The sequence below is a fragment of the Ochlerotatus camptorhynchus genome, unplaced genomic scaffold (assembly GCF_037179485.1).
Source record: "Ochlerotatus camptorhynchus isolate MF236.1 unplaced genomic scaffold, CSIRO-AGI_Acam_v1.1 ptg000239l, whole genome shotgun sequence".
In the NCBI taxonomy this organism is placed as follows: Eukaryota; Metazoa; Arthropoda; class Insecta; order Diptera; family Culicidae; genus Ochlerotatus; species Ochlerotatus camptorhynchus.
In genome coordinates, this window is record NW_027040729.1 from 592,344 (window position 1) to 609,562 (window position 17,219).

The 17,219-nt window shown below is 39.1% G+C and overlaps 1 protein-coding gene across 1 annotated transcript in view; it reads right to left on the bottom strand.

Annotated features, from left to right (window-relative positions):
- LOC135704403 (glutathione S-transferase theta-1-like) overlaps positions 1-16,874 on the bottom strand; it is a 37,563-nt gene extending 20,689 nt beyond the window's left edge. Inside the window, exon 1 of the mRNA XM_065225851.1 lies at positions 16,451-16,874. Within this exon, the coding sequence (XP_065081923.1) occupies positions 16,451-16,568 (118 nt within the window). The 5' untranslated portion in view covers positions 16,569-16,874. The remainder of the gene's footprint in view (positions 1-16,450) is intronic.
- Between the last annotated feature and the right edge of the window lie 345 nt (positions 16,875-17,219).

A 17,219-nucleotide genomic window follows, 5' to 3' on the forward strand; every position in this document is an offset into this window, starting at 1 on the left:
GAAAAAGAGAGACTGGCAACCGTCAAAAGGAAGCATACGAAGCATGTATTATATAAGAATAAGCATGCCAGACAGCAGGTCTGAGACCCAACATAGATTTTTTTTTTTTGAGCTTCAGAGAGGGTCAGAGATCTACTGAGAAATTTGTTGAGCTTCAGGGTAGTTCGTAGATCTTGAGAACAGAACTACAAACAAATTAAAAGTTATTAACAGAAATTCATAAAAACAAAATCACAAGAGAGGTCGTAGATCTTCAGGTAGATGTTCAAAGAAATTTTCAAAACTTCAAGCAAGCAAAAATAATTTCAAATCAATTTGTAAAACTATAAGCGAAATTTTACAAATCTTCAGGGAAATTCGCATAACTTCAGACAAGTCCAAGAATGTACAGTGAAATATAAAGAATTTCACAGAAGTTTAGAGATCCTCGAAACATTATTCAACATCACAAAAGTTCGTAGATCTTCAGAACAAAGCTACAGAACTTTGAAAAAAAAAATCACAGGACTTCTGAAAAAATTACAAGAATCTCAGAAATGTTAATGGATCTTCAGTAAAAATTGCAGAGCTTCAGGGATTTAAAAAAATAAATATTTACACGATTTCAGGAAAATTTGTAGATCTTGAGAGAGACATTTAAAACTTCAAGGAAGCTCAAATATTTTTTGATAAATTTTGACAACTTTAGGTAATCTTCAAGGAAATTTTCAAATCTTCAGGGTAACCCTAGAGGAATTTACAAAACATCAGAGAAGTTTGCAGATCTACTGAGAAATTTATGGAGCCTCAAGTTTTTTTTTGTAGATCTTGGGAATAGAGCTACGGAGCTTAAGACAACTTTACAGAACTTTAAAGATATTTGCAGGAATTTGACGGAAAGTTTCACAGTTTCACACAAATGTGAGATCTTCAGAAAAATTCGTTAAATGTCAGAAAAGCACCTCAATTCCAAAAACAAATCGCAGCGAAGTACAAAAGTACAATATTTTGCAGAACCCAATGGAAGTCGGAAATAGATAAATCTAAAGAACTTCAGAGAAGTCCGTAGACCTTAAGAGAAGTCTGTAGAACGTCAGAAAATTCGTACTTTTTTAGAAAAAAAAATTGCAAAACTTCAGCAAAACTCGCAGATCTTCGGGAAAGTTCGCCGATCTTTAGATCAAGAATCCACAAAGAAATTTAAATAACTTTAGAAAAGTTCGGAGATCTACTGTGAAATTTATTGAACTTCAGGGCAGTTCGTAGATCTTTAGAGCAGAAATACAGTACTTCAGAAAACTTTACAGAATTTGAAATAAATTTTTGGAACTTTAGAAAAGTTCAGAGGGTAGGTCGTAAATCTACTCAAAAATTAGCAGATGTTTAAATAAATTTTCAGAATTTTACTGCGGTTCTTGGATTTTGAAAGACATTCACAGAACTTCAGGTAAGTTCGCTGATCTTTAGAGATATTTGCACAGCTTCAGAAAAATTAGAAAAACTTCAGAATACTTCCTAAAACTTCCGGAAAGTTCAAAAATTTCTAGATAATCTTTTAATTCTTTAGAAAAATGTATAGATGTTCAGAGATATTTGCAGATATTCATTGAATCATGAAAATCTGCAGAGAAAATTACAGAACTTTCGAGAAGTTTGTAGATTATTAGAAATGTTGTGAACATCAGAGATAATTGTTGATCTTCAAGGATCTTAAATCTTCAGAGATTCAGGAACTTTGTAGGTTTTTAGGAAAATTTGCTGAACTTCTGAAGAACACACAGAACTTCAAAGAAATCTGTAGAACTACCGAGACATTTGCAGATTGTCAGGAAAGATTGTTGATTTTAAGGAAATTTTACCGGAGAACAGAAACAAAACTTCAGGGACGTCAGAAGGTTTGAAGACCTTGCAGAATTAAGTTGTTAACAGAAATTTTCAGAACTCAAGGAATCATGTATATCTAGTGAGAACTTTTCCCACTAGCTTGTCTAAAGTTGGTATCGACATCCTGGCGAAGTTTTAAAATCCATTTTCATCTTCATATCGCAGCTCTTGATGGACAAGATGAGCCAAATCCCTGCCGGTGTTCCTCCTGAGCAACCATTTCCTACTCCACAAAGTTCACCTTCTCTTTCTCATTTTATTTAAAATAATAAAAGCAAATACGTCTGCGAAACTAGAGCAATTTTCCGGTAATTCATGATGGAAGTATTTACTTTTGATTCCTGATACAGTTTTGTTTTGAAATCTAAATTGACAGTTCTTTCGACATGTGAAAGCAGTGTGAACACCAGCAAACAGGGGGGTTCGATAAAATAATAATGTGTATACAGGGTGCGTGACGAATTTTTGCAGTAAATTTCAAATAGTAATTTCTCATGCTTGTGCATCATGATTTAGATATATTTGGCAGCACTGGATAGCTTATACTGTTAGGTGTAAGATTTAAACAAACAATGTTGAGTAAACGTAAAGATGTCGAAACAAGAGAGCAATCTGTCAGCCGTTGTCGCTTTGTTGCGCGCTGGAGTATGCATGAAAGAAATAATTCGGTCGGTAAATGTGTCTGAAAGAACAGTGTATAATATTAAAAAAGGCTTGGGAAAGTGATAAGACGGAGCACCTGCTCATACTGCTAATAAAGCACAGAAATGGCTTACGGAAAATATTTCGTAAATTTGGGAGGAAGAAATGTGGCCCCCAAGCAGTCCCGATATCAATCCGTTGGATTGTTTTGTATAGGGCGTCGTCCAACGGGATACCAATAGAACCCCTCACACCACACTTAAGTCGCTAAAAGCTAAAATCAAGGCAGTGATGACATCTATAGATCGAAACATTTTAAAACGTGCATACTGCAGTTTCCGGAAGCGTCTAACTACAGTCGTCGAAAGGGAAGGCAATTTTTTTGAATAAATTTACTTACAACTTCCATATGTTGCGAAAGAAAATAAATCGCACAAAATTCATTGCTAGAATAACTAACTGGTGTATTTTTTCTCAAATATGCCATTTACTGCAAAAATTCGTCACGCACCCTGTCATTTGTATGCACCTGGAATTTTTTTCACCCGACCTGGAAAAACCTGGAAAACTCAGGGAATTTGATTCCTTGGATTGAGTAGACACCCTGTAGTAAGTCTATGACCTCAAAATACTCAATGTCTTGAAGATTGTATTCCATCTAAGAGTTCAAGATATTGGAAATTTTCAAAGTGCCTAGATTAAGAAAAAAAAAGATGTATTTCAAGTTTGTAATTAACTTTATGAAAGATAAGAAATCTCTAGTGAAGTCCCATTATTCATTCATTTCACAGAAGTTCTGAGGAATGAAAGGAAATGCTGAGAATTTCAGTGAAGCTTCATAAACAAACTGCGGGGGGGGGGGGGGGAATGTAAATATCCTGAAAATATGACGAACTTACTGGAAGTTTTAAGAACCTCAAAGCGGTTCTATTTGCTTCCAGAAAAACTGCAGGAACTTTTGAGAAGTTCCTAGAATAACAGAGAAATTCAGAAATATAGAGAACTCGAGAAAAATTGTGGAAACTTTTAAGAAGTTCTAGAGAAGTTTTGGGGAGTTTGGGAAATCTTAAGGGCAGTTCCCATCATTTTACTTCAGACTTTTGGAGCAGTTTAAAGATCTATAAGCGTGAGCGATGTCAGCGATGAAAGCCGTGGTGGCTTCAGCGGATAATATGGAACATCGGTTTGGCAGTCGGTGACATTCGCTGAGATTGGGGCCACTGATCCCGATCCCTACCTTCCCCTGAGCAAACCGAGCCATCTGTATATCTAATTGGGCATCCTTCGATTTTTTGTTTCTGAAGGACCCTTCGTGCCTGCTTTAAACTTATTTTTGATTGTAGGATCGGTTTGCATTTTTGGCAGGTTCCAACTCAGTGGAACCAGTAACTGAACCTGTCTTCTTCCAGAAATCCCATGAGCCTTCGGTTCACCATTTTCTCCATCAGTTTAGATGCGAAACAGGTCAGTGAGATTGGTCGAAATTTGTCGACTCCGTGTCCTGAGGTGTTCGATTTCGGGATTGGAACTGTGAGGCTGTGCCTCCATTTTTTCAGGGACGAGTCCTGCAGTTCCGGGATTTTTCCCAGTTACTTTTATTTTCTTCCCTGACGGTGCCTCTACACTCGTTTCTCTTTGGCCTATAATGCTGTAAGACGGTCTCCTTATCTGAGTGGGTTGCATTTTTGGCAGCTTCCAACCCAGTGGACCCTGGAAACCGGTGGGAGTACTTAGTCGGATGATTCTCTGAGGAGTTGTTTAGCTTCAACGAGGAGGAAACCTTCCTTCCTGCTCCCGGACGTGTTTTCACAGTGGCTGATGGCTCGATGGCAGATTTTTTTTTGGTTATGTACCTGTCAAAGGGGAGCTATCCGCCTTCGATTCAGGCAGCTACTTGGGAGGAGGCCCGATAATAATCTTAAGCCTTGCTGGTAAACAGGAGTCAGTTTTTCCACTAGCAGGGGCATTACGAGGTATGTTACTTCGTACCCGTATGTTAGGCGAGAGTTTATGATAGCTTTTGTGACGTTCAGATGGGTCTGCCGGTTGGCATTCTGGTGGCACCCAGCCAGAGTTTTCAGCAGGTTTATTAGCTGTTTACAACTGCTTTTAACCTCGTTGAAGTGCGGGTCGAATGTTAGGTGACGGTCGAAACAGACTCCGAGGATTCCGATGGTTTTATGGAATGGGACCAGTTTTCCGTTGATGAGAATTTTGGTGCTCAGGACCTTGTGATTGATGGAGCATACGTGTGTATACCCGCTTTTGCTTGCGGAGATTTGAAATCCGGCTGACGAAGCCCAGAACGATTCGTAGGCGGTGGCTTGAATAAGCTTTATTCGTAACGCCCTGACTGTTGCTCGGACCACCATGAGAATGATATCATCAGCAGAACACACCGTTCATCCTTATGAGAAACCGCAATCATCGATCTCTGGGGTACCCCGGTTTCCTCGTTGAAGGTATTGGAGTGACAATTCCCAAGGGTACTTTGGAAGGTACGGTGTGACAGAAAGTTTTGTATAAATTTCAGAATATGCCTATTAAGTCAACATTTCGTGAGCTGTTTTAAGACCCCCAGCATCCAACCATGGTTATATGCCTTGGAGGTATCCAGGGATGCCAGCTCGACGTGATGATTTTTTGCGAACTCGTCCTGAAGTGCCTCACTTAGGGTCCCAAAGTAGCTGTTTGTCCCATGTACCGGTTCCAAGTAACCTGTCTTTTTTCCAGAAATCCCATGAGCCTTCGGTTCACCATCCTCTCCATCAGGTTAGATGCGAAACAGGTCAGTGAGATTGGTCGAAATTTGTCGACTCCGTGTCCTGAGGTGTTCGGTTTTGGGATTGGAACTGTGAGGCTGTGCCTCCATTTTTCCAGGAACGAGTCCTGCAGCCATTCTTGATTGAGCAGTTCCAGGATTTTCCCCAGCTATTTTTCTTTTCTTCCCTGACGGTGTCTCTACACTCGTTTCTCTTTGCCCTATAATGCTGCAAGGCGGTCTCCTTATCTGGGTGGTCGGCAGGTAAGTGCTTGGCAGCTCGTAGGGCCTTTCTTCTGGCTTTTATAACGGCTTTGGTGCTGGGTGACCACCAATGCACTATGGGCAAAAATGGGGCCAAAATTACCCAAAATTCAATATCTCAACAGCACGCTGAATTCCGGCCATGAAAAACGACTTTTCCGAAGGGAAATCGTCCGGGGAATCGATTGCGCGTGGTCTCATAGACCGGAGAGCCATTTTCCCCTACTTTTTGGAGGAAATGTTTTTTCACAGCTTTATTTTTCGTACAACATAAGCACTAGACTGATGCAAAATTTGACTTTTTCGCTCCACAGTGCTTAAATGGTTTCAAATAGGGTTCTGATTAGCCTCCCAAAGTTACAACTCATTTGGTTAGAAACAGACATCGCACAAGCCATTTGAAGTTTACATGTAAATTACTATGGGAAATCCCAACTTTTTGTTCATCTAGTCTTTTTCCATATTAAGCTACAAAACAGTTCGATAGCCATTCTTATAGAAAATTTTCTCAGCTAGAACTTTACTCAAGATCGTTTCTATGTAAAACGAGACAGGAAAAAGTTATTAATTTTTTAAGAGGTTGGTAAACTTATGACATGATCAAGCAGCTGCTCTGTAGGCAACACTGTATTTTGCAGTGTTACATAGTAGCCATGATTTTTGTGTCCTATTCAACGCCCCAGAAACACCAATGTTGCCTGCTGAGCAGTTGATTGAGCATGATCGTAAGACATCAGCGCATTGAACCATTGATAACTTTCGATACTTGCATTTAATCAAAAAGTAGATTTCAGCAGTACAATTTTAATTTTCTACAAGCACAGTTGAGAGTTTTTGAAGCTGATCAATATGGTGAATTATTAGATAGACATGAACAAAAATCTTGGTTTTACCATAGTAATTCCCATACAAACTTCAAATGGCTTGTGCCATCTCAGTTTCTCACCAAATGGGTTCAAATTTTGAGAGGTTCGTCAGGATCCGATTTGGAATCGTTTAAGTATTGTGGAGCGAAAATTTCAAATTTTGCATCACTCTAATAAGCACTTTATGCATGGTTTTAGAATACTATGTCTTTAAACAACAGTTCATGAGATATTAGGGGAATACGGGGTACACTTTATAGGGGAGTAAGGGGTAAAAGTGAACCCTCGCTAAATTTATTTTAATTCATAAAAATGTTGAACGATGCGATTGTTTGAATGACCCCAAAGGTTGCCTGCAATAATAAGTTTTTTTTTCGATTTTTTAAGTTTAATTTTGGTTAAATAAGTTTTAATTGACTGCTATCTGTTTTAAAAGACTTTTCACTTTTTTTTGTCTGTATACAGCAAAACGATATAGTGGTTCTCAGAATTTTGTAAAAATTGGTAGTTTTGTTCCTTGTCGCAACATATTAGACCCGTATTTTTTTATTTTGTCATTAGGGTGACTATTTATATATTAGGGCGGTCAAAAAAAAATTATTTGTTTCGATTTTTTTTCAAAAATTTATAACTTTTGAACTGTTTGGCCGATGATGGAACTCAAAATACCAAGTGAAAGTTAATTAAAAGTATTTTCCAGGAAAAAATATTATGATATTAAAAAAAATGGATTTGTATTTAAAAACATTGATTGTATTTTCACTTTTACCCCTTACTCCCCTATAAAGTGTACCCCGTATTCCCCTAATATCTCATGAACTGTTGTTTAAAGACATAGTATTCTTAAACCATGCATAAAGTGCTTATGTTTTACGAAAAATAGAGCTGTGAAAAAACATTTCCTCCAAAAAGTAGGGGAAAATGGGGTAAAATGGTCCAAAACACATAAGGCTCTCCGGTCTATGAGACTACGTGCAATCGATTCCCCGGACAATTTCCCTTTGGAAAAGTTGTTTTTCATGGCCGGAATTCAGCGTGCTGTTGAGATATTGAATTTTTGGTCATTTTGGACCCATTTTTGCCCATAGTGCAATGGAGGGCTTTCCTACCAGGTGTAGGGCTTGATCTAGGTATGACTCCAGTAGCTGCTGCGTATATTATTTCGGTGAGTTCAGCGATGCTGGTGGGGCTCGTTCTCCGGCAGGTTTCCCTAATGGTTACCTGGATATTTCGCCCAGTCAGTCAACAGTAGAGCCATCGTGGTCTCCGAGATATCTCGAGAGGTCTGTCGTCTAGCTGAATCCAGGGTTGCTTCCATTGTAAACATGTTCATAAAAAATTGATGGATTTCGGTGCTACTGGAAACGTAATTTCATCAGTTTGGGTTTTCATAATTTATGGATATGGTATGTTGATGGTAATTTTTAAAATTGATAAAGTTTTGCTCAACAATTATTTGAAAGGTTATTTTCTTTTCAAAAAATGCTCATTGAAGGGTTTTTAAACCGCTTCCATATCAGAAGACATCACCATCGAAATAGCTGATAGATTTGTGGTTTTGGAAAAATTATTTGTCTTGTTTTGATTTGCGAAGTCAGTCAATTTAGAGAGCTGGTATTTTTGTTTTATACAATGGAAAAGTGTTGTACTGGACTAGAAATTCAAAAAAAAAAAAAAAATATAGACCGGACCGAAAATCGATCCCAGCCACCTCCAGCATGGTCTTGGTTTGTAGCTTCATGTATTTACAAAAATTAAGAAAAAAATCGAAAACCTCACAGAAGTGCAGCGTTCTTCAGAAACATTTCGAGAATTTCATACAAGTCTATGGAATTTAAAGGAAGATCTGATAACATTAGGAACTTTCATCAACATTAGCAAAATGTGGTTGCGTTTCAAAGAAGTTTAGTATAATCCAAATATAGGGCAACTTTGATTAGTTTCAGAAAACTAGTGGAAAATTTTAAAAAGTTTTCAGATTTTCAGAGAATTTCAGATAATGTTAAGAATTTTGCTTCTGCTCTTCACATAAGTTCAGAAGTTCACGGAAGCTTAACCATTTTAGGACAGTTCAATTAAATTCAGGCCAGCACAACAAGCTTCATGAGCACTGCAAAAACTTTAGATAAGTTTCGAGAACTTCAGTACTTAATTTAAAAGAAGTTTCGAGAACTTCTGAGAATTTTTAAAACTTAAGAGAAGATCCATGATCGTAAGGTAAATTGAGAAAACTTTGGGAAGCCCGATTAAGTTCAGAATTGTTTAAAAATTGTGTTAGTAGTATTGTGGGCATCAGGCTAGTTTCTCAAACTGCAAACGAACTTCATGGCAGTTTCATTAACTTCAACCAAACAGTTAATTCAGAACTAAACCAATTGCGATTTTTGACCCAACCAATGCGTACCCAATTATCCAAACAAAATATAAAAAATGTATTTTAATGAATTTCTTGATTATTTTTAGGGGCAATCCAATACTGATCGGTAGTAATAGGATAATGTATAAGCTCGAACAAACTCGTTTAAGGCATACAAAATGACGATCACGGTCTGATGAAGTTTATTTTACTAAACTCGAAGTTTAATTGCTAAAACAATAAAGTGGTTTAACGAAGTACTTTATAAAAGAAACTAGCAACTTGGAGAGTTTCACAATGTTCACAATTTCAATATTCTAGGTGGCTCAGCTCAACTCAGGCAAACCTGGTTACTGACCACTGACGTCACGTTCAAGCTAACGGTATTTAGCGGTTTGAACAAGTTAATCATACGTTCCGCAATCGTATATTAAAGATAGGTCTGACATTATTTCCCTGTATCTAGCCGCTCCCTTGTCGGATGATCTTGTGCCGATCCGGACAAGCCAGTCAAGGTGGGCTTGCTGACCAACGCGGAACTCGTGCGTGGGATTCTATGGGGTAAATGCGTCCCCAACGTTGCAACAATTTTTATAATGTGGCTACTTTATCGGTCAATCCAGATTATCCGGTGAACCAGGGTATGGCCTCTGTACCCTAAAATTTAAATTCTTAATTAAATTCGCTTTGATATCATGATTCTGAACAAACATAGAAAAAATCGCAAGGTTCTAGGACAATTTTTATAATGTGGCCACTGTATCGGTCAATCCAGATTATGCGGTGAACCAGGATATGGCGACTAGGATAGATAACTACTTCGGCCTAATCGCCCATTTTGGGCCTATCGAGCAGAAAACTTCAAATAAATCCATGATTTCTCGCGCAACACGAGAAAAGGGCATATCATTGTTGATCAATTCTCTTCATCAATTTTCTCTTTCGCGAATAACCCCACTGCAAATGAATTTTCCATTGAGTGTGTTATTTCTGGCAAGCCAACATAATCTTCTGTCGAACTGTGCTGCGAGCTTAGCGAGAAATTCGTTTATGTAGCCGTGATAAACCAAAGAGAAAGTCGGTGAAGAGAATCGATCAACGAGGATAGGCCCTTTTCAAATGTTACGCGAGATTTCATAGTTAACAAGTCAATTACGCGTTTGGTACGATACTTTAGTTAATAAGTTACGGAACGAAGTCAATGAGAACGCGTGATATGAACTTTTGCACCCATTATTCCCAAATACAAAAGAAGCTCTCCGATCGAATCAATTTTTATCTTCATCCGATAGGCCGAAGTGAATTCATTAGCGTTTCAATGGCGTTTCAATGCGTTAGGCCGAGTTTGGCGTCACGAAACAGTGACTTTTTATAATATCTCATCGATTGGTTTCTCTTTATCAAATCTTACGGAAAGGTAAATATATTTGGAAGCCATCAGTAATAATAACTTTCCGTTTGGTGCTAAACTGCGCTAGATTAAGAAATACTAAGTGCGGGTTGTGCTTAATAGGCCGGAAATGGGGTAGTTAACGCTATATTTCAAAATATGTATTCCAAGTTAAATACGCTTTGATCTCTTGATTCTGAACAATATAGAAAAAATCACAATGTTCTAGGACAATTTTTATAATGTGGCCACTTTATCGGTCGTTCCGGATCCTCCTTTAGGCCAGTAGAGTTTCCCTGAGAGCGTATATGGTGTCTTTACACCATATATACTTAGTACTATCAATTTCCAGTAATATACGTTAAGTGTAAATTTATGTCGATAGATAGTGGCATTTCCTACTTTACCGGGAACTCGGGTTGACCATCACCAATCGATTCAGCAGAGTTTTTCCTTTGAGAATATGTATAACATGTTGACTGAAACCGTTTGGCAACCGAGATATTCAATTTAGTCGCGGTTTTGTCAATTTTTGCCCACTGTGCGTTGGTGGAGATCCGAGCGGGTTGCTGGGTGGCTCGTTTCACCACGCCTTGACGTAACGAGTTGGGGGTCTTCGCTTTTCACCATCGATGCCGAGCACCGTCGATGTCTTGGCTACTCACCGATGTCAAGCAAACCTCGAGCACCGAAAACAAAATTGCTGCTCGAATTCTAAATGGGTGTCAGTCTTGGCCGATGTCAATTATACAAGGTCTGGCCCAACCGGCTTATTGGTATTAGTGAAATGTGGAAATATTTAGTGGTGTTCGTATTTCATCGCAATGTTTATCTTTTTACACGAAACAGCTGTTTTCTCTGACGACACGTCTGCCATTCGCAGTATGGAATGTTGTGCTGCCGTGACATCGTCATTCGCTTGTTCAGCAATGTTTACAACATTTTTGCTTCTAACATCTGTAACGGTCACTCCATGTTGTAAATATTAAATCAGTCAGTCACTCCATGTTGCAAATATTAAAACAGCCAGTCACTCATTGTTGTAAATATCAAATTAGCTATAATTAAAGTAGGATGAAATGGATCTAATCCATACGCCAAAAACTACGCCAGTAGCGAAACGACACTGGTCGATTTACTATAAAAATAGAATATCTCGTGAGTAAAGCCACAGTGCAATTTCTCCCAAGGCCGAGTCCAGTGAAATCTTCGGGAAAGTTGGGAAAAGAGAGAGTTGTGGCTACACCCGACATTGAACGAAGGACCAGCGATCGGAATAATCTCTCGCATTGCCGATCTAGTTCGAAGAAGTTCGCGGGAAAATCGAACTTCCGTTAAGTTCGGCCGAGGTCACCTTCCCTAATCTGAGGGTCACGGTTTCACCTCACTTTCGTCCGAACCGCAGATAACAGTGGAGGTGTGTCCTTTTTTGTTCGCGTTATTTGATAGTTTTGTATAGTGAGTTAAAGCAACGTGGTTTTACTTTATACTTGAATTCTAATTTCTCCTCGTTGATTGTTTAGTTATAGCTATCAATCAAAAAGTAGTGTGCGTCATAGGCTAGACTTTGTGTGTGCAAAAAACAAGCTAGACCAGGTAATGTGCTGCTCGGTAAAGAAACTCTGTGCAATGTGCTTAATGGTATTTTCAACAGCCCACGGCTACATCCTCTTCCAACGCCATCATCTGCATCCCCGGGGCGAAAGATTCCGGCAACCGTCACCTTGGCCGGTGGAAAGCGATCCGCATCCACATCGCTTGTCGGGGCTTGGTGGTTGTCAAGCGCCACCTGTGGTAGAATTACCATCCGTCCAACCACGTGGAAATCGTTGGCCGTTTAATCACCAACGGTCGAACGCTAAGTAGCACCGTCGCCGCCCGTAACAGCAGCGCAGCAGTCAACAGCAGCATCATCAACTGGTGAGTCCGTTCCAATTGTTTCTTTGTTGAGTGTGGCGTCCGGCGAGGGCGCCACGGAGGACCTTTTTTGCCGACCATCAGGTCGAAGAGCATGAATTGCTAAGATTTGGATAAGTCCAATATTTGTGAAGTTGGGTGTCGGCAGGACAACGTGCACACGTATCGTAATATATGGATGCCCACCCAACCCATTAATGTGAGACACCCGGGTGCCAAGCTTTGCCGTTCCCCGCTTGCTGCCTCGTCGTGAGATTAACCGAGAAGAAAAACACAAGAGCACAGCACAATATGATAGGTAGATAGAAGAACCGCACGCACACAAGTATAGGTAGAGGAATAGAATAAAGAGGAGTAGGTAAATACAAGCAATCCAAAGTTCTGAAAGCATGAGTTTACAATAAACCTCAACTTACCGTTTTCCGTTATAAAATGAATGTTTGATTTGAATTGAATGTAATGTTGTTGATCAGTCCTATTAAAACTTTTGAATGAAAGGAAGAAAGTGTCTTCACGTTGTTTCGGGTCCGGGTAATTATGTTGTCTTCCGTGTGGTCGGAATTTGACTTGTATGTGGCGTACCTCTTTTGTTGAAGCTGCACCTCTGGCGGAAATAAGTGGAACTACCGATGAGGAAAGCTTGACGTGTAACGTCGTTTAGGTTTGTGTGATCTCTTACCGTGAGCTTCGGGGAAATATTTCGGGGTGTGAGAGATTATGCTGTTTTAGCAATAAGGTTTTCTACCCGATCAATTTCGGTGGTAGTGAAGCTGGCTCGATCTCTTCTTTTTAGGAAGATTACACTTGGACTCGCCCTTGAGGCAGTCTCATCCGGGCAAACTCAACATGGTATGCGGTCTCCTTTACCGGAGTGGCGCTTAAGCCGCATACTTATTCGAGATCGACCAGTGACGGCTACACATCAGCAAGCTGCCTGTTGTTCCAGACCTTGTATGATTGACATAGAGTCTTGGCTACGATTGGAAAAGTCTGTTCTGGATAAATCCTGGATAAACCGCCCACGTGGGCCTATTGCTCACCAAAGCCTACCTGGATTTATTAATTTTATTTGCACAATTAAAATATTTCTATATTTTACTCAGTTCTATCAGAACTCACAAAATTCACTATTTGAATATCAAAAAGTACAGTAAATTACATAGTTGGAGATGCTTAACTTTAAATATCAGACTTAAAGTGGTAATTTTATACGATAGGTGAGGAGATGAAAGTTTAGAGTTGATAGTTCCGTTAGAGTACGGCAGTGTGAAAATTGTATATAGAGAGTAGAAAGCGAGCAAAGGTCAATTTTGAGGAAGGCACGAATCGGGTTGATCATCTCTCTTTACCAAACTCCCCTGTTGGGGAGGGATGGTGAGGGTTATACCAGGAGGGCAAAAAATACTTTGAAATTCCATTCCCAAAAAGGATTGACGTTGTATTTTCCTTTTAATATTTTTTTTCCAGAATGCACATTTATCACCTTCACGAGATGATTATCTAGATTAATTTTGTTAGAAAAATAATTTAACATGATAATAACAAAATTATTTTAAAAACCTTCCGTCGATCACATTACAGAATCTTTTAATGTCGCGAAACATTTCGAATCTTGTTGAGAGAAGTCTGGATTTTCCATTCGCGGCCGGTAACTTAGATGAATCTACAGCTGTTCTTAATAACGCTTTGAAAACGTGTATTTACCAATCAACTAGTTGAGCAAAAGTTTGTTTCTTTGAAAAACTCGAACAGCTGGTACAATTTGAATCTTTTGCGTCTTAAACGGAAAAGGGACAAATGGTACAAAAAGTTTTGTAGATCTAATAATGACAATCATTGGACTAGGTACATAATCGCGCGTAATAAGTATTCACAATCGATAAAGAAAACTCGTTGTGCATATGTTTAAAGGAAGATTGATCAGCATCAAAACAACAGCAAAGAGTTATGGAAAATTTTGAAATCTTTATTAAAACCTAGTAATTGCAAACCGCGGTTCATAACTTTTAATGGCACATTAGAACAGTCAGAACAAGTAATTGCAGCTAAGTTTAATGATTATTTCGTAGATAGCGTTTCATTGATTAATCAATCTATTGAATTGGTCGATGAACCTGACGAAATAAAACAGCCAGTTAATAGTAGTTGTAGATTTGAAGTTTTTCACCCAATCACATTAGATGAACTTAGAGTTATTTGTTTTTCATTAGGAAAATCGGTTGGAGTAGATAATGTTAATGCTAGAGTTATTCAAGATTGCTTTCATGTCATTGGCCACATCTTGCTGGACCTTATTAATGAATCATTACAAACTGGACATGTGGCACAAATTTGGAAGGAATCCTTAGTGGTCCCTATTCAAAAAGTTGCTGGAACGATTAAAGCCGAAGAGTTTCGTCCCATCAACATGTTGCACACATTAGATAAAATTTTAGAACTTGTTGTTAAAGGCCAGCTGTTGGAGTATTTAAATAGTAATAGTTTGTTGATACCAGAACAATCGGGATATCGGGAAGGTCATTCTTGTGAAACCGCGTTGAATTTGGTATTAGCGAAGTGGAAAAATAACTTGGAGTGTAAAGATACGATTGTTGCTGTTTTTTTGGATCTTAAACGCGCTTTTGAAACAATTTCTAGGCCCTTATTGTTAAGATCAATCAAGCGCTTTGGAATTACGAGTACTGCATATAAATGGTTTGAAAGCTATTTGTCTGACAGAACTCAACGGACTGTTTTTAATGATTCTGTTTCCAGTCCCGTGGGGAATACCCTTGGAGTGCCCCAGTGAAGTATATTAGGGCCCCTGTTATTTATTATGTATATTAATGACTTGCGACGTGTTTTACGATTTTGCGACATTAATCTTTTTGCAGATGATACTGTGTTATTCATTGCAGCTAAGGATTTAGATGATGCCGTTTTACACTTGAATGAAGATTTGCGTTCTCTAAGTAGATGGTTGAAGTATAAGCAGTTAAAATTGAATACAAGTAAAACTAAATTTATGGTAATTTCGCGGAATCGAGTAAATGAGAACGTCTCTGTTGTAATTGATGATGAGACTATTGATCGCGTTCGGGAGATTAAATATCTTGACGTGATTATTGATGACACACTTAAGTTCAACTCTCACATTGACAATGTCATCAAGAAAATTGCCAAGAAGTATGGAATTCTATGTCGACTGAAAAACGATTTAACTATTGCCAGTAAAATACAGCTATTCAAATCAATCACCTCTCCTCATCTTGACTTTTGCCCTTCCATTTTATTTCTGGCCAATGCAACACAAATATCGAGATTACAGCGCTTGCAGAATAAAATAATGCGTTTGATTTTGAGATGTAATAGATTCACTTCCTCAACGCCTTACAATGGTTGTCGGTGAAGCAAAGAATTGTATATTTGACTATGGTGTTCATTTTTAAAGTAGTTAACGGTTTGCTGCCTCGATATTTGTGTGATAGAATTGAAAGAGGAAGTGACTTTCATAGATATAATACTAGAAACGCGGTTGAATGTGAGTTGGAATCTATTATCAAGTAGGGTAAACGCCCCTATAGTTGCGATACGTTAGAAGCGTTAGGTTCCTATAATTGTGTATGGAGACTCCACACACAACAATTGGAACCTAACGCTTCTAATGTACCGAAACTATAGGAGCATTTACCCTACCATCAGTTTATAATGTACCCGAAAAGTTTCATACTTTGTTCAGATAATGTCGTGAAAAGTACCAAAACTTTGTTTTCTCATCTATAAGAGCTCATGGAGAAAAGAATCTCCAATAGTGTTTTTCTCAGCATGCTGTTTTATGAGATAACTATGCTGAAAAGGGCAGTTAATGGCATGATCTAAATGTCAAAACTAGCTGAATTTTAGACTCCAACCCTATACTTTTCAAATGAACAAAATTAAGACAAATTAATCGTTTATAACAACTGTACTTTTCCACCACTACTGATTGAACTGTGCAGAACTGTACTTTGGAATCTCAGCAAATTCCTAGTCTCTGAGCTCATTTCTTTTGATTCTTCTTCTTAGTCGCAGCTAAATGGCGTCTGAACTGTAAATTTCCTCTCAAACCAGTGTCAATGTAATGTGTAAGATCCTCGACCGGATCGAGAGTTGAACCCCCTGTCTCCAATATGTACTTTCACACTTCGTCCTATCTACAAGATGAGATATCTGGAGGCTCCTGTGCTTGCTTGCCTTGCCACCTGGTATTCGACACATTTACATAAAATATCGCCTTTCCAACACTTTACAACCGATCACTTCACAGCAGTTCACCTCAGAACATTCATCTAACAGGTGTTTAAAATTTTATAAACTAGTCACCCACCGGACTTATGCAGAATACATAAATTTCCAAACTAAATGCCACTCACCTTTGGTTGCGCAAACCGGAATCGGATCGTACGGGATCTTGGTAGCCTCGAAGAACATGTAGAGGGCACGGGAGTGTGTTGACAGGAGATCGTAGAAAAATTTTACCGGTCGTGGCATCTTGGCAACAGTTGCTAATCAATTGAAAATAATTATCGCACAATCGGTTCGGTTCCAAAAGAAATTATCGCGCGTGTGCACCAACACACAACTGGGAGGTGAATGCAATGTGAATTTCGTGCCTGCTTTCAAGAGGTGCGTGTAAATATGTCGAAAGTCACGTAGTTCACACCAGTCACACACTGCTGCAGAGCTCGGTTGGTTGAATGAGGGGTAGCGATTTTAGGCGGAATGCCTTTACCGACTGACTAAACGCGTCTGCGTCCGTTGGAAATGCAACTCCAAACTGAACTGAACTCTCCGGCTCTGTGGCTTTCGGACGCGCTGCTCTGTGTGGCCTGATGCTTCGTTCCTCAATGAGTAACAAATATTATTGCGGGCGCGCACTGTTTCGCACACACATATGGAGAGCCACGCGTACGCCACAGTGGTACCACGATCCGATGAGTGGCAGTAGGGGACATAATGCTTCGAACTTGTTGCTGTGTGTAAACAAATCGGCACTCACTCCGGTGATGATGGGCGGAAATTTGTGTGTTTGGGTTCATAGATAAGCGGACGGGAGAAGATGCTTGTGGGTTTATTTATAAATCGGCCTTCGACGATGGATCTTCAAAACGGCCATGCTTAACTAAACAAGATCTGCCTTAT